General features: G+C 41.3%; 2 protein-coding genes across 4 annotated transcripts in view; both read left to right on the plus strand.

Moving 5' to 3' along the window:
- The first annotated feature begins 3,677 nt into the window (after positions 1-3,677).
- nsmce4a (NSE4 homolog A, SMC5-SMC6 complex component) lies at positions 3,678-9,303 on the plus strand. 3 transcript variants are annotated; one of them, XM_080868142.1, is made up of 11 exons: positions 3,678-3,774; positions 4,390-4,641; positions 4,746-4,826; positions 4,914-5,044; positions 5,939-6,084; positions 7,458-7,557; positions 8,349-8,439; positions 8,531-8,625; positions 8,711-8,759; positions 8,857-8,942; positions 9,054-9,303. In XM_080868142.1, exons 2-11 carry the CDS (start codon positions 4,437-4,439, stop codon positions 9,117-9,119), a joined length of 1,050 nt encoding a protein of 349 aa, XP_080724268.1. In that variant the 5' UTR covers positions 3,678-3,774; positions 4,390-4,436; the 3' UTR covers positions 9,120-9,303. The 3 variants fall into 3 exon arrangements, with proteins under 3 accessions (XP_080724268.1, XP_080724269.1, XP_080724270.1); XM_080868143.1 differs by having other exon boundaries at positions 4,415-4,641; XM_080868144.1 differs by lacking the exon at positions 3,678-3,774 and having other exon boundaries at positions 4,344-4,641.
- A 4,606-nt stretch (positions 9,304-13,909) lies between these two features.
- The window catches only part of tacc2 (transforming, acidic coiled-coil containing protein 2), a 44,563-nt gene continuing 38,017 nt past the window's right edge, over positions 13,910-20,455 (plus strand). The window contains exons 1-3 of the mRNA XM_080868254.1: positions 13,910-14,026; positions 14,693-14,761; positions 18,634-18,878. Coding sequence (XP_080724380.1) covers positions 13,994-14,026; positions 14,693-14,761; positions 18,634-18,878 — 347 coding nt within the window. The 5' untranslated portion in view covers positions 13,910-13,993. The remainder of the gene's footprint in view (positions 14,027-14,692; positions 14,762-18,633; positions 18,879-20,455) is intronic.

Consider the following 20,455-nt stretch of genomic DNA (forward strand, 5'->3'; position numbering starts at 1 on the left):
TTGCAAAAGTGTTTCGATGATTTCGGAGATGTCTGCCCAGTCTCACGGCAAAGCGTGGGATAGACCCGCTCGCCTCGCAAGCAATCCCACCGACAAAGCGCAGGCCCCGGTACACAGCTGTAGTAACCCCCGCTGACTTCTTTTACTGAGGTTATATTTATCGATGTTTTATTTCCTGATGTTCTTATGTGTCCTACGTGTTTCAGTCGCCAATTCTGAATTATAACTAACATTAAAAACATGTTTAAGGAGGAGAGAGAGCAAATAAATCTGTTTAACATCTGATCTTTGGGTTTTTGTTCAGTAATCAGCGTGACCTGTGTATAAACACATAAAAGAGATAACGTTGGTGTTTCCGTCATGTAGTAACTGCTGGCTTTAACTGTACAAAGGTTGTTCGACACTATGAAACACATACAGACTTCATGATGTTCGGCTAATATTTTTATTGTGAATATTAATCATGCTGACCTCGCTCTGTACACCACGCAGCGAGGTCAGCATATCCACGATATCCTCAGCTCCATGAGTTAACACAAAGTTTCCCAGCTGACTATCTAACTGCCAACTATTCCAGAGACGTGAAAATATACAGCATAAAGAAAAGTGTAAGAGACTCAGCAGCAGATTAGAATAACAGTTATACATTTAATAAATCACCAAATGAATCCAAGAAACGAGCAAACCTGTTCCGACAATTTGAGTTTGTATTCCCTCAGCTGCAGACTCGCTGCTGTTTAAATGTTTGAAAAGGAAGATTAGATATAAAAAACGTCAAACATAGACTCAGTCTGCCTTCACATTTGATATGAGGCCAGCACGTATAGTGGCCTCAGCAGGCTATTACTGAAATACACGTGCTATATCATAAACTATGATATAAACAGGGAGGTCCTATTAACATGTTTAGTTTTAAAGGACACCTTCCTGCCTTTAGTCTCATTCATATGCAGTATTAGTTTTCTTCTAACATCCAGAAGTCTGCACAATGTGTTTCATAGTTTGTAACAAGCCTTTGACAGGTAAACATAACATGACCGAAAAAGCAAAAAAAAAGAAAAAAAAAAGAGAGAGAGTGTTGACATAAGAAGAGAAAATTCTCTCAATTATGGAGACAGACAAATGGTTCATTTATGTTTGATGTGTGTTTATTCCTCCCTAAATATCGTCGGTGAAGTTCGCCATGCATGTCAGATTTTCCTGCGCATTTTTATACCTCTGCCAACAGAGAGAGAGAAAAAATCACATTCTAACAGACAGCTGGTGCTTAGAATACAGTTGAATAACTATTAAAAAACAGATGATATTTAGATGATAGTTCAGTCTAACACATGTGCCAGTGAACCATTAAACGTCTGTGAAACTATGCAGTTATGAAACGTAACTTTAACCTCAGCCAAACCGATTTGCTCAGTTGTAAATAAAACAGCGAAGTAAACGTGACCCGACAGACAGAACCTGAGTGAATGAAGTCCAGCGTTTAACCACTGAGAGCTAAAACTCAGCTGAGGTTTGAAAGCTGTGTGCCGGTGATTGGACATCAGCCGCTGATAAAGCTGGCTCGCCTATAAAGTGCTCTGTAAGGAAACGAGCTCCAGCAGCTCTGCGCTCGGGGAAAACACTATATTTACTTATCTTGTGCAGAAAAATGCGCTGACATTGCGTTATATCAAGCACCGGCTGCCCAGTTAAACTGTGACTATCACCAGGTAACTAGGCGTGTTTCTTGAATTAGCAGCAGGTGTTAAACAGCTGACAGATGAGGAGGAGGATGCATGCAGGTAAACTGAGGGTCTGTTGAGCTGATCGCTGGTTTCGTGAGAAAAATGTCAGCTCGTTCTTTATGTTACAGAAGCACAGAGACACAAGACCAGGCGGAAAGAGACGATCGTTCGGTGAAAATGAGAATCTGCGAATGCAACATGTGGAACACGGAGAGTGGAATATGTAAACAAACCGGTTAACGTAACCCCCTCGGTGCACTCTGCATGCTAACTGTTAGCAGAGCTAGTGAAATCTCTGAAAACATCTGAGCACTTTTGCAAACATGTTCTATGTTGACAACCTGACCAGACATACGTCGCGACATTCGCGGCTAAAACACTGTTAAAAGTGTAGCTGGTGACAGAAAAACGGGGTATTTTAAAACTACACCACCACCATTGCTGCTTGTGATTTGATCTGCATTCTGGGATAACTGGCTGCCCCAAGTCTACACAAGCAATCGATTTTCTAGGATCGACCTGTTTTGACTTACTTTGCACGGCAACCAATCAAATGTTAGAGAAGCTGCATGGGCAGCGTTAACCCCGCCCCCTGAGTTTGATGGGTGAGGCTGACAGATAAAATTATTTCATGACGAGAGCCAGGCGTCAGGACTGCCAAAATGAAATAAATAAATATATCATTAAATAATTAATTAAATGTGTCAATAATTAATTAAATGTGTCAATAATTAATTAAAATGTGAAATACATAAATAATTAATTAAATGTGTCAATAATTAATTAATTACATGTGTCAATAATTAATTAAAATGTGAAATACATAAATAATTAATTAAATGTGTCAATAATTAATTAATTACATGTGTCGTAACTATTTATTTAATTAATTAATTCCAATTTTAATTAATTATTGCCACATTTAATTAATTATTTAATGGTGTATTTAATTAATTCATTATGGCAGTCCTGGCGTTCCATAGGTTGCAGACCAGAACAGGCAATCAGATTTGTCCTTTTTTGTGCTCCTTTATGTCATCTGCACTTGTCTGTTTGTGACGTCTGCACTGTGCCGTGTTTTTGTTATTCAATAAATGCATTCCAAAAAAACAAAAAAACAAAAAAACAGGCAATCAGATTTTTTTTGCATCCAAGTCTGTGATTGGCTGGTTTTGTGGCACAAATATAACGGTGTACAGAAAGAGTTGAGCGTGCACAGGCAGAAATGTTGAGAGCGCAAGCAACACAATGTGAGCAAGCACAAGTGCAAAAACTGAGCGACAGGGGCTGCTATTGTGTGTGTGTTTAGATAATAGCAAACACTGAAATACATTTTTTGCACGCAGCAATGAATTTAGTTCACTCAAATTTACCTTTTCTTCGCTCAAAATAAATTTCTCCTCAAAATGCAACACTTGCACCTGCATTTTTTTTTTACGTGCGCTCAGAATAGTGGCACAAAAATAACGCCATAGAAAGGAAGGGGCAGTGTATGTACAACATTCAAAGGAAAGGAGAAATAAGGAGGTGGTCATATCGAGAATAGGATTTGGACATACTGGTGTGAACACTACACTTTGATAAGGAAAGATAAAACAGGGAAATGTGACAACTGTGGAGAAGACGAAACGATAGAACATGTCATCTTACACTGTCAGAAGTGCAGGTGGAGAGATGATAACTGACCCAAAATCTCAGTAAGATAAAAATGAAACTAGATCTTATTTATTTACTGCAAAAGGACTCTAGAAGTAAAGGTTATCAGGCCTTATTCCAGTTTTTAAAAGAGGGTAAATTGTTTGGGAGGATTTTAGTTGTTGTTTTGTTGTTGTTGTTTTTTTTGTTTTGTTTTGGGGTTTGTTTTGGGGTTTTTTTTTTTGGGGGGGGGGGGGGGACGTTCCAGTTCACACTTCATACCAGTTGGTGGCGGTAATGCGCCATTCAGTTGTTTACCAACCGTCAATAAAATTTAGAAGAAGAAGAAGTCTAGACTTTCATGACGATTTCGCTGACACCCAATTGGCGCGCCTTGTGTCCGTTTGCCTCACAGGTACGTTGAAGCAATTATAATAAAAAAAAAACTGCGCACGGGTGGATTTGTGACACTCACAACAGGCTGTGTATTTGCTTTTAACCAAGACGTTATTTGGCCGTGACAGTCAAACGTCCAACAGTTGAGCTAAGCTAAGCGGCTATTGCTTTTGCTAGCTAACGTCGGCTAACGTTGAACACCAAAGATGTACACGAGTAACGCGAGATATATAACTTTGCAGGACTTCCGCGTTCGCGTATGCAGGCATGAGAGGGTTCTGTTTTGTTAACTGACCTGTTAAAGCTAACATGACATAGTAGTCTTTTTCAAAAAGCAACTGTATGGTAAGATTTGCTAATCCGCATTTTATATTATATTTGGGCTGGGTTTACCACATGTAAGCACTAGCGTATGCGGATTTTTATCTTGATTTTTTATGTGTCTTTGGCTAAACTTTGAGAAAAACGGTGTGGCTACGTTAGGTATATGTACCAATAAAACATCGAGCATCTTGACAACCGAAGCCGTAAACAGACCGTTTCTGTACCCTGTCTCCAAGACTTGTTTTAGAAGGTAATAATTAGTCCTGTTCATCGATAGAAACGCGCTTTATTTATGTTTGATTTCCGTCAGCCTGCTTCCCTTTCACAAAACACAGCCGAACTAGTGCGAGAGTGAAGATGAAGAGATCCAAAGGCGGTGGTGACGAGGAAGCTCCCCGGCATAATGGCTCAGCGGGCCGAAGGAAAGCAGACCAGCAGCAAAGTGACGGGGACGAGGGTGGCAGTGACATCGGCCCAGCCGACCTGCAAGACGACGACAATGACCAGGGCCTGAGGAGAGAAATAAGGAGCAAATACAGAGACCTCATCAGCTCAGTACAACGTGAGTGACTACAGGCCAGCAGGTTTGGGGATGGCCAAAGTTGTTGATTTGTATGTATTACAAACAAATCCTTGATGTGCTTTTCTTCTTGTTTTGTTTTTCAGAGAACAGGGAAGATATGCTGAGCCCTTCAAACAACAAACTAACAGAGGTTTTAGAGGAAGCAAACAAACTTTTTAAAGATGGTAGGTCTGATACATGTAAATGAATAACACATGCCAGCAGATCAATCCTTTATACTTTACATTTTTTTGGTTGGGTTTTGGTGGCAGTTCGACAAGCGAGAGAAGCAGCCCTGGATGCACAGCTCCTTGTTGTGGCTACAGACCTGGGGAAGGAGAAAGCCAGCCAGCTGTTCTCCGAGGGAACCGCTTTCGATCCCACTGCTTTTGCTGAGCATCTCGTGAGTATGATTACTGTATCATGTCTGTCCTTCAGTCACCTTGCACGAGTGGTCCATACAGACCTTGCAGTTTTGTACAGTTGCAGTATTTCTGTCTGGATTTGTAACTCGAGCTGCACATGCTTTTCTTTTACCTTAAGTTATGTATGGTTAAAAAAAGGCAAGGAGGGCAAAACAAAGCTGACAGGAGTTTGTTTAGTGGACTCATATGATGGCCAGACAAACCCCAGTAATCATGAATTGTTAAATATCTGTCTGTAGGGCTGTGTGATATGATTGAAATATATCAGATGATGAAATGAAAACATCTATCGTTTCATATTATACGCTATCATTTGTTTTGTGGTATCACAAAATACACTGTTTATGGCAATATTTTCTTAATTGTTTGGATGGTCATCGTGTGGATGCAGGCACAGAGAATACCAGCAGAAAGAGTATGGAGAGAGTTTACGGATGAGAAGCAAAAAAATAAACCTTAGACTCAAACATTAGAACAGGCTTTTACCCACCACACGGCTTGTAAGAAATACAAAGGAAATGGTGGCCGTTACAACTTGTATCTAAAAATATATAGTTTAATGTACTGCCCAAACACTTGACTCCAACTGAAAAGTGAAAACACTTCACACAAGTCGAGTTGCTTGAGATTCACAGAATTTACAGAAAATGGTGGATGAGAAATGTCTTATATTGGGATATGAGTCATATGGCACAGCCCTATGTTTCTTTATGATAACGCGGTAGCTATAGCAGCTTTGTACTAGTTTTTTCCCTGCTCATTTAAGTGAGTTATACAGACACAAATACTAATAAATGTAGGAAAATGTGCGATTTTAACACAACTTCCAAAGCATCACATACTGCAGTGGTCATGTCTATGTTTCTCTACAGTTGTCTTTCATGGGTCTGAACCGACTAGAAGATGATGAAGACGAGCAGCAGAACACCGCTAATGGCTACCTGCCACAGGACGCCTGGCACCGATTGGCCAGGAGAGCAGAGTGCTGCTTTAGGACAGCACCCTCTTTCCACTACATGTGAGTGATTTAGCAAGTCTGTTTACTAGCTGGGACTGCAGTGCCAGGGTCTTTGCCTGCCAACTAAAAATAGACTGATGTTCTGTGAAGAAGCAAATTAATAACACAGAAATTTTCTTTCGACAAGCGCACGTGGTCTTCTGCCAGTCCATAAAAGTAGAATAAGTGGTTCCAGATTTGCTGCCAGCAATCAAAGCGTCCTTGAACAGCTCTTTGTCGTTTCCTAAAAACCTTCCTTTCTCTTATTTTTTTTTCTCTTCCACCGTTTGCTCCTCCTGTCTCATGGAGTGCAAATAACAAGTGCTTGAGTGATGCCAGGTTGTGTCGTTTGCTGTCATAGCCTGGGTATACTCAACTTTGTACTTTTGTCTCAAATGGCAAAACAAGTTTGTTGTTTCTACCTTTAACAGGAGGAGATTTCTTGCATATTTTACAAAGTATTTTGTGGTGTTGGAATTTCTTGGCTGTTGTTTATGCAGTCTGGGATTGTGTCATTGTTGTGCCTGCTGGGAAATGTAAACGCATGACACTGTTGTACCACTCACATCAGGTTGCGACACTTTTATATTGCATAAAAATTTATGCTGGTATATTATGGATGGTATGATGTGGCACCAAAATTATACTGCAGCAGGGTAATGCTTACTCAGTCATACTCTGGCTTTTGCAGTCATGTGATGCTATTTTGAGAATTTGATGCTGTACGATGACGTGAATAAGGTCCCAGTCACACAGTCAGCAACCCCCTGGCAACCAGCAGTCGTGATGGAGAGAGATGTGTATTTCCTGACCAGCTGGTGAATGGTTGCTGCCCGTCACATGGTGAAATTGGACACAAAGAGGTCTGCTGTTCTGCACAAATATCCTTCTTTTAATTGTTTTTCACTGGCAGATTGCTCCAGCTGCCTGTAGATTGCATGCAGGAAGCTTTTCTGTAGACACTTGCCAGCAACTCTCCGAGTGGTCATTTTTTTACTACCGCGATGGAGTTAGTTGGTGAGTGTTTGCAGACAAGTTGGTGTCTTCCATGGAAACTACAAAGCAATCTGCAGGACTAAAATGATCACAAGGAGGCTTTTGGTGTGGCACCCTCTTTATGGCTGATTCAACCTACCACTCACCAATCAGTCAGGGAAGACACATTTTTCCCTCCCTGGTGGCGGTGTCATGTCCAATATGGTGGACAACTCTCAACAATGTGAGCAAAATGTCATCAATGCAACCTCACCTGTGGATTTTACATATGAGAAGTTCTAAACAGAAGGCGCATTGTCAAATTATGGCATAAGATGGAATAACACAGTGGTTTTATGTGGATACGTTTTCTGATTTTCGTTTTTTTTTTTATTTCTCATCCCTCTGGTTCTTTGCAGGATGGGCTCGTTCTATGCAGAACCACCTCCCCCAAAACAAAGGATAGAACGGCAAAGAAAAGCACCCAGCAAAGAAGCCAAAAGGATAATGCCTACTCAGGTAACTGAAATGACACTTCCATGGCTGCTGTTACCTACATGTAGTTTAAGATAAATGTAGTAGCCACCCCGTCCCTGTTTCCATTTTCCACACATACACAAAGTTTCGCCACATTATCCACCACAATGTTGGTATTTGGACCAAATGATCCCTGTGAATCTTCTTCTGTTGATTTGGAACCCCTGGAAGTTTATTTTAAAGCTATTATTAGTGATCTTGATTTGAAGTTGGACAGTGATGTTAAATTAGACGGTAAATCAGAGCGGTCGTTAAGTCTAGTTTTCATCATTTAAGGCGATTGGCAACAGTCAATTTTTTTTCTTTCTAGGCAGCACTTTGAAACAGTGATCCATGCTTTTATTTCATCCCATCTGGATTACTGCAACTCTCTTTATGTGGGAGTCAGTGAGTCGCTACTCTTGCGCCTGCAGCTGGTTCAAAATGCGGCTGCACGAATGTTAACAGGAACTTGTAAAACAGAGCATATAACCCCTCTCCTGGCCTTACTTACTGGCTGATCGTATATTTTAAAGTTCAACTTTAATCTTTTCACAATCTTACCCCACCGTACCTCTCTGAGCTTCTTCACCCCTACACACTCTCAAGTCAGCTGACCAGCTGCTCCTGGAAGTACTGAGATCCACAAGGAATGTTAGGGGGACAGGGCCTTTTCTTGACTTTTTATTATCTAATTGTATTTCTTACAAATGAAATCAACAGATTTTTAAATTTATTTTTTTAATTTTGTGGACCTATCCCACTTATTCGGTGTGTCATTAAATGTCTTTTAGCTGAAGAAAATGGAAGAGTCGCAACAAGAAGCGACAGAAAAAGAAGTGGAAAGGATTCTGGGGTACCTGAAGAGTTATTACCAAGATGATCGTGAGTTTGAAGTCGACCTCAGAGACATTGCACGGCTGTGTAAACTATTAGTTGCTCACGTGTACTTTTTTCCCCCCTCCTTCTATCACAGCAACCTCACCAATATCATATTACGAGTTCGTCATTGACCCCAGCTCCTTTTCCCGGACAGTGGAGAACATCTTTCACACTTCTTTTCTGATCAGAGTATGGAATTTACTAAAGATTTAAAGTGAACTCCAGTGCCTCCTGGTGACCATAAACAGGCATGACAGTTTCATTTGTGTTTCAGGATGGACTGGCAAGAATGTATCTTGATGAGGAGAAATTGCCATGTATAGGTGAGATGATGTGACACTTGTACTGTTCTGACTGGGGGATAGCATAGAAAATCCCTTGAGGTAAATAATGAAATAAAACAATGTTTTCATGTTTCAGCTCCTGTAGAGGAGGGGGAGGTGGAAGCCGGAGGTTCCACCAGCCGTAAACAGTGTATCCTCTCTATCAGCCCAAAGATATGGAAGGTTAGCAGGTTTTGGCCTGAAGTGCACATTAATTAAAAGCACGGTAGCTACAATCAAGATTTTGTTTTGTGCCTGTGATATTAATTGTAAAGTTTGCTTTGTCCTTCTCAGGAGCTCATAGATGCCTTCGACATCAAAGATTCAATTATTCGGCCTCCAAACACACAGAATGACTGACAGACTACACCATCTTCCCCACTGAAAAACCTAAACATTGTTCTTAAACGTTTTACTTAATAAAATTCAAGTGATGTGTTACAGTTTTATCAGTTGAGGTCAATGTATAATAATCGTTCTATTGCACATTTGTTTATTTTTTACTGTGTTTTAAGTTTGAATAATAAAAAAGAAATGAATAAAAGTTTTTTAAAATTATTTTATTGCAACTCTTGAATATTGATACACAAAAGCCTTAACATAATATGCTTCTGATAATCTGAGCTTTGACATAACACATTGGTAGAAATGAAGGTTCCATGACTGGCAATGATCAAACCGGATATTAGCACAAACATCTCACACTAACTCGCCATGGTGGTGGAAGATTTTTATTTCGGCTTGGTTAGCAGACACATGGCTTGGGTACCTTGGATTTACTCAGTTGACCTTGAACTTCATTGTGAGGTCATCTGTACAACAGTTAAGATTTAACCAACATGGGTAATGTAACAGGACAATGATCCCAAGCAAGCAGCAAGTATGCAACAGAAAGGCTGTAAAAGAGAAGAATGGAAGTGTGGCAATGATCGAGTCAAAGTCCAGACCTCAAGCTGACTGAAATGCTGTGGCGAGACCTTAAAAAAAGCAGTGCAAATGCCTGCAAACCTCAATAAAGTGAAGCAACATAAAGACAAATGGGCTAAAGTTGTTCCATAACAATGTGAAAGACTGATGAAGTCACATAGATAGTGATTGCTTTAAGTTGCTGCTGACAGCAGTTCTACTTGCAGCTAATTTATTTTTCACAGAACTGTATATCGTTAGTGCAAGAAAGTTTGCAGTAAGGATTGTTTTGATATTTTGTTCATATCCCATAATTTCCTATGACGGATTAGTCTGTCCATGACATAGGAGTCTTAAGTCTTGCGCGAATCAAGGGAAAGGGAAAGTCAGGTTTCTTTTTACACTGGTTTTCTTCATGTAAACCTACTATGAAGCGTGATCACTGGAGTGCCGGTTTCTGCAGCTGGTCTGATCCCTGGACCATGTCAGAATCTTTTATCTGCCTGTATTTATGATGCATGGTTGTCTCAACTGGAAATTTTGTGAGTTGCTCATTTTTAAGGAGCCAAAATGTTATCTTAGTGATATTAGACTGCATACTGATGTTTTGGCCAACCTACCCTTACATATTTTTTAACCTTAGAGGTTCTATATCACTTCACAGTGTATTTATACACATACTCACGCACAAGCAGCCATTCAAAGCCCTGGCCTGGCACCGGGAACAATTTAGGCTTCAGTATGTCCAAGACCAGTCTGTTTTTTGCTTGTTTGTATAATTAGATTCCTTACAGTGGAAAGTCATGCTACATTAGACACAACCCAGGCCAAAACAGGCCAGACACAATGCTTTTCTATTGATCCTCCAAGTTTGGAGAGGAGGTTTTCATCACAGAAGAGACCACTCCCTTCAGGAGAAGAATGATTCATCATAGGATAAAGGTGATATCTCAAAACAACTTTGTAGAATCTGCCTTTATGCCTCTTTCTAAGGAGAAAAGGGACCCAAACAATGCCTGCAAAATACCTCCAGAAGCATAACAGGGAGCAGCCTCTGACCTCCTCTCTGTAGATGTCAGGAACTCATCAGGTATAGATATATCCCTGTTACTATGCTACAAAAATGTAACAAAAAGGTTGAGTTAAACAATAAACAGCTAAATCGATAAACAGCTAAAAGATAAAAGTTCTTTATTCTGTTTTGCTATTGGGTTTCTTTGTTATTCCATATTGGCTGAGTGAATATCAGTATGATCGAATTCATTTGGCTGAATGCACTGATACTATCAAACATACCCATCATGATGATGTACCAGCATCATCTTGGTTCTTTTAAAGAGACAGGCACACTTCGTGCTGCCTCCCATCTCTTCCTCTCTCCCACTCTGAGCTTTTTTCTCTCCAAAGCAGTGCTTCAGTCTGCTCACCCTGTGCACTGATGTAGAGTGAGGCTGCATTAAGACTGGAAAGAGTGGCTCCCTTTTTTCACTCTGATTTGATTTAGGTTGGACTCCTTATGTAATGTAGATTTTATATAACAATGGCTTGAAAATATATGTCAGAGGGACACCATGGGCAATGCAATGCAGAGTGTTTATTAGTCGTTGAGGGACACACTCACACAGACACAGAGGCGTGCACACCCTCACTCTGTAGCTCCTGCAGAGATCTTCCTGCTTTGGCAATGCTGAGTCTGACTAACAACGATGCAGTTCTGCAGAAAGGTGCTTTGCCAGCCGTGTAGTGCCAGAGTCACTTCACCAGAGGAGGACATGGAATACAAGATGGGGAGCTGCATCGGAATCCCACACGGCAAGGTAAACAGAGGAGAGGTGGAAAACTGTGGGGCTGTCAGAGACTGGCTGCAGCATTGCATCCATGTCTGTGGGACTGAGCAGGGGATAGCATGGGAGAAGAACCATAGCAGGTTTTACTGGTCAAGTGCTGAGTCTTTACTGAGGAGAAAGCGGGGAGAGGGAAGGTGCATTCAAGTGTTGGAGGAGGGGCGATGTCAGCAGTAAAAAAGGAGCTGCAGAGACAGATCAGGGAGTAGGGAAAGGAGGAGCTGAGTATAAACGTGAGAGTGTGAGGCTGATCGTAGTCGAGGAAAGATGGGAGACAGACTGACAAGAGAAGGGATTGTTTACATCTGCAGATTCATTTAGTCCATAGCCTACAAATAAAGAAAATCTATAACAAGTGTGTTTGGTGAACAATGCGTGTACTGTTATTTATAGGGATGATGCTATCAGCACACACTGGGGCGCTTGGCTGAAAATAGCCTTTGAAGATGGCAGATGAGAGGATCCAAAAAACATTTAAAGCCTCTCTGTTGTCAAATCTGTAACTGGGGCTCCTGTTTGTTATTCTTCCCATCTGTCAGGTTGCTGTGTGAGTGTGTTGGTGTTGTCCTTACACGTCAGTCACAGGGAAATCTACAGGGAGGTGTTGGACTTAAAAGAGGACCACCAGACTGAAATCGAGGGGATCAGTAGATGTTAAGGTGTAGATATTAAAGGATGCTACAGGTGGTTTGGACACTTTAACGCCATCTGCAGCCTCTTATGTGACAAGTGAGGTCTGACATGCTGTCCTCCTCTCCATAACGTGTGTCTTTGTTTACAATCCCTCGGCCCACTGACTCCCTGAGCAGACATGGCTTCCCCAGCTCCAGTTCGGTCTCCTCCCCTCCCTCCCTCCCTTGATCCTGTCCCAACTTCTGTCCCTGTCCTGCGTCCAGTGCAAAAAATAGCAACAGAGGAACCGGGGCTCCTCAGAAGACAGGACAGAAACACTGGCCTTGAGTCTGACAGTAAACACAGGTTGGAGGGGTTTGTCAAAGCTGGGGGGCACACACTGTAGCAGAAAAAAGACTTTTGTTTGGCGTGGTGAGTAGTTTTTTGGTGAGTTGCAGCTGTGTTAAAACTTTGGATTATATTACGGTGACATTGTTAAAACCTGTACTGAGATTAGTGTGACTGTATTCGATTAAGTGTGAGTGTTTACGGTTACTGGTGGTGTGATGGTGAATATGGGTTTAATCACAAATGTATCAACTTTATATGCACATCAATGCTTTGCAAAGTTCTGAGAAATTACGTGTTGTGTTGTTTAGTTTGGCGGTTTGTTTACCCGCTGATGGACAAACTCATATTTGTCTGACCAAAGACATTCATGGCTCTGAGCCAAACCCGTGAACTTAAAAGATTACTCACGTTGAGTGATGGTCAGGCCGTGATGAGGTGAGAAGAGACCTGGCAACAGCCTAATCACATGATTTCCCCTCAGTGCTTTCTGGGCTGCCAAAAAGCCCCGAAACACTGCTGCCACTTAAAGTGCACACGTGTCACTATAGGGGCTGAAATTACACCCCAATCACACAAATAGCAAGCAGGCGAGCAGGGCCGATAAGCTGCCGCAGCACAGAATAGGTGTGATTTAATATGTGAGGATAGGATGTCCATTTTGTCTTTTGTTTTAATGTAAAAATGTGAGACAAAAAATGATTTCAGGCCATGCTTTGACTGCACGGATGGACTATACGGCCTCTGCGTTCTTTTGGAAATCTAGTTTGTGTGACAAAATTGTGCATAAGACTGTAATAAACGTCAACAGCAGTGAACAGGGCAAATATCTATTTATAAAGTCTTGCATATTCAGGTCAGTGCTTTCTGACTAAACAGAGCTACCACGCAGTCCCTGCAGTCATACAGGGAATGCATTAACGGGCCTTTCCCTTTCACGGCTCAGCTGCATTACAGACAACACAAAAGTATCCTCACGAGACAGGGAGATGATTGTGAGAGAATATTTCTGCATCTGATGTATCCTCCAATGTGCTGATGCATGGATGCTCTGATGCTGGGAGTCCGTTTGTTTCATGTCTTTTAGACACGAGGTTATACAAAGTTACTGCAGCTGGAGATTAATCTAACTAATACACATTTCATGTTTAGAACAATTAAAAAAAATAATTCAACTGTCCTTCTACCAACGAAGCTCCAGCTTTCCCACATTTAAGGCCACATCAGCAGACTTGAAACCTGCACTTTGGTCTTGGTGTAAGGTTCTTGCATCAGACGTCCCTAATCTCTAAAACAACACACACTTACAATTCCCCCTCACTCCACAGAAGTTTAACCTCATACCAAAGACTTTTAATCCTGTGACGCAGGAGTCTGTGACTACTGAGGGACGGCTGTTCAGACTCCAGGTCTCCTTGTTGACCTTGCTGTACGCTGATGGTGTCTCTGTTGCTAGTTTCTTACAGCCAGCTGATGTGAGAGGCTGTTGCTCTGGGCAGTTGTGGCCCTGCAGCTGGGTAAGCCATGGGGAACGAGAGCAGCACGACTGAGACATTGGTAAGGGCAAGCTTGCAGACGTTGGATAGCTAGGATCTCTACTTGCTGCTATGCACACCTTGAGCTCTTTTAACTAACACAGTCGCATGATTACTAACTTTTTGCTTCGGTGAAATACACAGGCTTTAAATGCTGAGGCTTGTCTAATGAGCATTTAGATAAGATAACATGGCTTGTCTTATTTTGTGATTTACCCTCGTAAAGCTGCGATAACGATAAAGATCAGATGTGTTATTTAATGACTCACAGCATGTGTCTTAATCTATGCCCATTGCTACACACCCTAATAATAATTCATGCCTTTATGATGTTTAGAAGGCCGTTGCGTGTCTCATTATTGCAATGTTGCTGTTGTGCACTTCTAATAACAAAGACAAACATACCAGAAGAAGGACACCTATAGAAAAACGGGAATTTAAAATGTGACTGAAGGACTTCAGAAGTGGAATTCTGGATTATCCTAATAGGATTAATTTAAACATTTGACTCATGAGCTATATGCTCCAGCACTAAGTACTCACAGACTGACTGAGCTTAACATGCTACTCCTCTTAAAAAAATAGTGGCGAGTTGTTTTCAGTGCACTCTGCATGCAACTGCTTCTATCTAATGTAAAGTTGTTCCTTTAAAAATCTCTTTGTGAACCATTTCATTCCCTCGTTACAGCCAGAAGAGGGCGCTGCAGAAAATGTTGTTCTGTTGCCACCTAAGGAAAGTCAAAATGACTCCGTGCAGGTACAATGTGTGTGTGTACGTGTGACTGCCACTTTGATAATATTAGCTTGTGTGTGGGTACGATATTTGTAGTGCTCACAGGAACGGATGGCTGTGGCTTTTGTTCTTGTTTTTGCTTTTTTGTTTTTTTTTGTTTTGGGGTGGGGTATTACCACTCAAACTGTGCCTGTTCGTAGCAACTTTCATCATGATCAAGTCACCATAACCCATTCATGCCATGTGAAAGGTGAAAGTTGTTTTTTTTTCCATGGTAAAACCTTTAAAAACAGTGAACTGTCATATCAGTATGTTTAATCATGTGGTGATGACGCACGTGAACCTCATCGAAAGGTCATATTTAAAGCAGGAAGCTGCGGTCAATGCAGGAAGAAATTGTGGTGCACATTCATAAGTTTTTTTTAAACTACTCAACTATTATTGTGTGATGTGCAATGAACAATGTAATGAACGTTTATGCATATAAACATTATTTAACATGTTTTCAATAGAGTGTAATATTAGATGAAAAAGACAGAGAAAATGAAAAAAGAAAAGCAAGAATATCATAGCATTTATCATTTTAAAGATTTGATATAAAATTTCAATTTGTTCACGATAATTTGAGGCGTGGTTTCATAATTCTGCTTTGCATAAGAAATGTGGCTATACACAAAATAACATTACAGCACAATTAGTAATTTTTGTTTTATAAAATTAGGCCAATCAGATTCTTCTTGGTTGTTATTTTTATATTTTCATTATTATTAAACTCTAGTCTTATGTCAGTCAGAGTTTTAAAATGAGTCTGTTGATTGAGTTTTTATTAAATTCTTGTTTTGCCTTCTGTGGAATAGTTTATCCGTGAGACGGCTTCTTATGGAGCTGTTGTTAAGTTTCTTATCCAGAAACTTAATTGATTGACAGCGGGGTGAGCTGTGGCTCTAAAGGGCATACATGCCCACGTTTACGTGTAACCACAGCTTCCTAGAGCGTAACCTGATCCTCTCTTTGGGGGTCACTGCAGGCCTGACTCTTGGCCCAATTCCCAGCATTCACCTGCAGAGGCACTGTCAATGCTACCAACCACAAGACACAGCAGCAAGAGAAAGGGGGAGGAGGTGAATAGGGAAGGAAAGAAAAGAAAAGAGGGAAAGTTCTTAGACTAGGAGGAGGAGACAGAAGGAGAGCTGAGTGGAAAGAGTTTACAGTAGAGGGGGAGGAGAATGCTCAGCACTTCCACGAGGCCAGCACAAGTCAAGTTAGTCAGTCTCAGCAGCAGCAGCAGGTTTGGTAGTGTAGTGTTTCTAGAGACCACACACACACATACACACACTGGAAGAAACAGAGGAGGCTCATGGAAATTTAAAGGGGGAGCGGCAGTGACTCTACAAAGAGGACAGGGCTGTGGAGAGGAGGAGAAGGAAGTACAGGAGAGGAGGAGCGGGAGCGTCAGCAGCATGTGTTGCAGCATGTTTGTGTTCTCGACTGCCCTCCTTCAAAACACAGAGCCCCGCAGAGCCTGCCTGCACAGTGTGAGCATAGTATAAGGGTAGCAGAGAAGCTGCACTGCACTGTAGAGTCACCTTCAGGACAGTGGAGCACACTGCTGGGTAAGTGCAAGAGAGATGAAATGAGATAAAGCTCGTAGGACGTGCAATCAAAGGTGTGTTTTATACAGGAGGGTGGATGGAGTGGATATGTTGAGTCGGTTTTGTGTGTCTGTGGGTGAAGAGGGGACCTGTTCCTTCTTCAGCACTCCTCTTTCATGTTTACAGCAGTCATGTGTGAAGCATTAAGGCTTTTTTTCAGGGCTCGAGCATTGACGTTTTGAATAGAGAGTATTTGCTGCACAGGCAGTAATAGCCAGTCAGCCTCGCTGTCTCTCACTGTGGCTTTTCGTTTAGTTCCTGTGGGTTAAATATTAACAAAAGGTGCTTTCTGCGTAGGGATCGAACAAACAAAGAGCAGGTGTGATTTTCCACCTTCTTGACCTTTTAAGAAATGTTGAATGAGTGTTTGCTGTAAACTTTGGCGTGCTTTTCCTCGTCATTCTCTCATTTGAGAAAAGGTACGGGTTGTATGTTTTCTGTCTTTTGCATGACAGGCAGGAAACAGGAAACTCGACACATGGCAACATACAGTTTTCTCATGACTGTGCTGATCCCAGCGTGCATCACTGTTAAGGAGTGAAGGAACTGTTTTAACACCTGATTATATAACATTAATCCAGAAAATAGGAGCAGCAGGGAGATCACAGACATTCAGAGTGACACTCATACCTGCAGCAGGCCTTTTTTTTTTGCATCCGGTTTCTTTTAATGTTTTATCTTCTCTTCTGCAGCCAGTTGTGTAGCTGGGTTTCTTGCTACAACGAGAAAAAAAAGAATCTAAATTAGAACATTTAAAAATAAACTAAGACGGCATGACACCATTCTTGTGCAAATGTCTTTTAAAAGTCTAGCACACAATTTTTGTGTGTGTTCATGCAAGCACATTCTGTGCTTAACATGTCCCACAAAGGAGGCTCTTTGTGGTCACACAGGTGAGGCCAGTGACTCAGAGCCTGCAGCCCAAATTTATTTGTTAACGTGTCTCCAGTTTCCACATTAAGGAAATACAGCGCTAAAGCGAAGCTCCAGCGTAAGTTGGTGTTTTTCTAGTCGGTCTTGAATATATTTTTTTGTTTCTGGCTTGAAATAGTTTGCAGCATTACTGTAATCACATCATATGAGTGAAGACGCTAAAGCAAGTGTATATAAGGTCAAACTTGCTCTCGTGTAAGTGCTGCATTGAATTGATTTAACCTTCGTTTCTGCTTGCAATGCCTGCACGCCAGCTATGAGTGATTCATAAATAATCAATGTGCTTTAATACTGAATCTCAGCAGATCCTCAAAGGATATCATTACCACTGTGTGGCTGTATCCATACTCACACGTGAAATCAACTCACTGGCTAAAATCAGGATCTCTGTGTAAAAAAGGAAACACTAAATATAACAGGCAGGGCTGTGTTAGATCTCTAAATCTGGACACGCGAAACAAATGAAAAGAAATAAGAAAAATAACCTCCGACTCTCCACCTCCATCCACAGACAAGAGCACCCCAGCTCTATTGCATTGCAGCTTAGCTGAGTGTTGTGCACCGTGAGGCTGTTATTGTCCTCATAGCGAGTGCTGTGGCTGTGGCTATATCCTTTCCAACTGACTGTTGAACAATCAGGAAATAAAAAGCAGATGAGAGTTCAGATTATTTCATTTACTGTATTTCAGGTTGCTTGGAAAAATGATTGGCTCAGATAAAGACACATCTGAAGCAGAAGATATCATCCAAAATACCTGCTCTTGTCTGTGCTGCTTAATTATGCTTGTCACCATCCAGCAAAACTGGTTTGGCTTTAATGATTATTATTTCAACACCTTGGGAAAAAATACATTTGTATTTCCTCAGAGGTGTTTGTGAGGTGGAAAGTACTTCTGATGACAATATTTTTCAATTCATTAGTTGTTTTTTGTCCCATTCAGAGGACATGCTCAAATGTGGGGTGTAAACAAAGCTGCAGAGATTAAACTGCAGTGAGCCGGGATAAATGCTAGGATTTAATACTGGAAATAATCTTTTAATAGCATAAGAAAAGCACGTTGAGAGACGTATCAGATAAGACGTCTGAGTGGAAGGACGTAGTTCAGCCAGTGTGGCCTTTACATTATAACAAACAAACACATGGGTGGAGTTATCTGCTCATGTGATGTCTGGCTTTGAGCATTAATTTGTGGGTGTTCCCGTGTTTGCCCGCGACATGATCACACTTGCTTAAGTATACACGTGTGTGTGTGTGTGTTGTGTGGCAGACTCCCTCGTGTAGCTCACTGGTATCCTTCACCGTTCCTGCAGGCTGAAGCTCGAGCCGAGAGTTCGACCCAGAGGGACGACGGAGCGCTACTGACCGAGGTTTCCACCAGCCAGCACAGCCTGCTGTCTCAGCCCGTGCTGCCAGACATCCCAGTCATCACCGGGGTGGAGGAGAGCCGAGGCACGGCCGCAGACCAGGAGGACAAGGAGGAGCTTGAGTTTCCTCACGACCTGCTGCCCAGTTTAGATTTCAGCAGCGAGCTCAACATCTGGGAGTCCTCACTGGGGTAAGTGGAGGGGTTACACACACATACACACAGACTTTTACACTTCAGAAGACATAACTTCCTGGATACTTACTCCAACTCTAACCATAATCACTACTCCTCTAACCTGAAGCCCTGCACTCACCCTAAACAAAATCTTCCCCCTTAAATTGAATCTTTTATATAATTGGTGACATCTGGTGGCGTTACATAACAGATCTGCGCCCAAACACAGACTGTACTTGTAACACCACAACCATTTTGGGATGGTTCCAAGTTATGCCGATTTACAGAGGTCCTTTTAACTACTCTGACTTAAGAATTGAGGTAATGCTCTGGCAATTTGTTTTTGGCTTTATCATGCATAATCAGATGAGGATTATCAGGTTTGATTTGCTGCTACAAGTGGCAAAAAATCATTGAGACAGAGCTGATTCTTAGTGCTGGTGGCAGAATTGATAGTGCAAGATTAAACCTGGCAGTTTTGTCAATGTCATCATAAACATCAGTGACGATCACAAAATGAAGAAAGACTCATTCTAGAAAGACTCTTTAGTACTGAGGAATGTAAACGGCTACAATTGTTTGGTTTCTTTGTCTACTTGCCGATAAAAGTAAGTATTCTTCTTTTTCCATTAGTGACAAATAGGCCTCATAAATGACTACCCACGCATTTTTTTGCTGGCTTTGTGTACCGCAGGTGATTTTAAAGGCCTGAAAAATGAATTTTCCTTTTTCTCCTTCTCACGACTTGAACAGATTCGTGTGTTTGGGATATTTTTTTGTCATAACTTTCTGGTTTTTCTCAAGTTTCTCTTTTTCTAGTTTAAAGTGAGCAATACTGAAAACATATATCTCCGAAAAAAAGGATAGAAGTTTGGGAAAAATATCAAAATAAGCTGACATGTTAACATATTTTCTTATATTGCCAGAACTGTCCATTAGTTGTTCCTAATACTTCTCATAATAAATATTAAATGTAGATTCAGTTTGCCCTTAGAGCTTTAATTGTCTGTGTAATAATAGACAGTTAAATATATACCCGATCAGAATGCTCTGTTAGCTGGAACATCTGCAGTTTCCATGTATTTCCTTCATCGTTACATTTTTTTACATATAAAGGGAAAAGGGGTCCAACCTAGACTAGCAAGGAGTAACTAATAAAGTGGCCAGTATGTGCATACACTAATAATACTGTATAATACGTTAAATATTACTTTTTTTTATGGCTGTGAGGAAACACACTTGTAACAGTTTATTTAGTCAGAGTGAAAGCAAACCTGTTGTTGATTTGCTTCATGTGTGAATATGTCTGCATATGTGTGTGTGGGTTTGTGTTAGCAGAGCTAAAACCAGCTCAGGTGACAGGAAATGTGAACAGGTGAACCCCCTGCTGGCGGGTCTGCAGCATCACATAGAAGTCAGTCAACCATTGCTGTTTCAAGATACAAGGTACCTCATAGGTTCAGCATGATGATGGCTAGACGGCTGTCCTCTGTGCTGTCAGCAGAAGGCGTGGTGATAAAGAGTGAAATTAGGGAGCATGGAGAGGAACAAGAAGTTGGCAGGGTGATCTAATGTTTCTAACTTATGCTCGA

Source organism: Rhamphochromis sp. 'chilingali', assembly GCF_963969265.1.
Source record: "Rhamphochromis sp. 'chilingali' genome assembly, chromosome: 20".
Taxonomy (NCBI): domain Eukaryota; kingdom Metazoa; phylum Chordata; class Actinopteri; order Cichliformes; family Cichlidae; genus Rhamphochromis; species Rhamphochromis sp. 'chilingali'.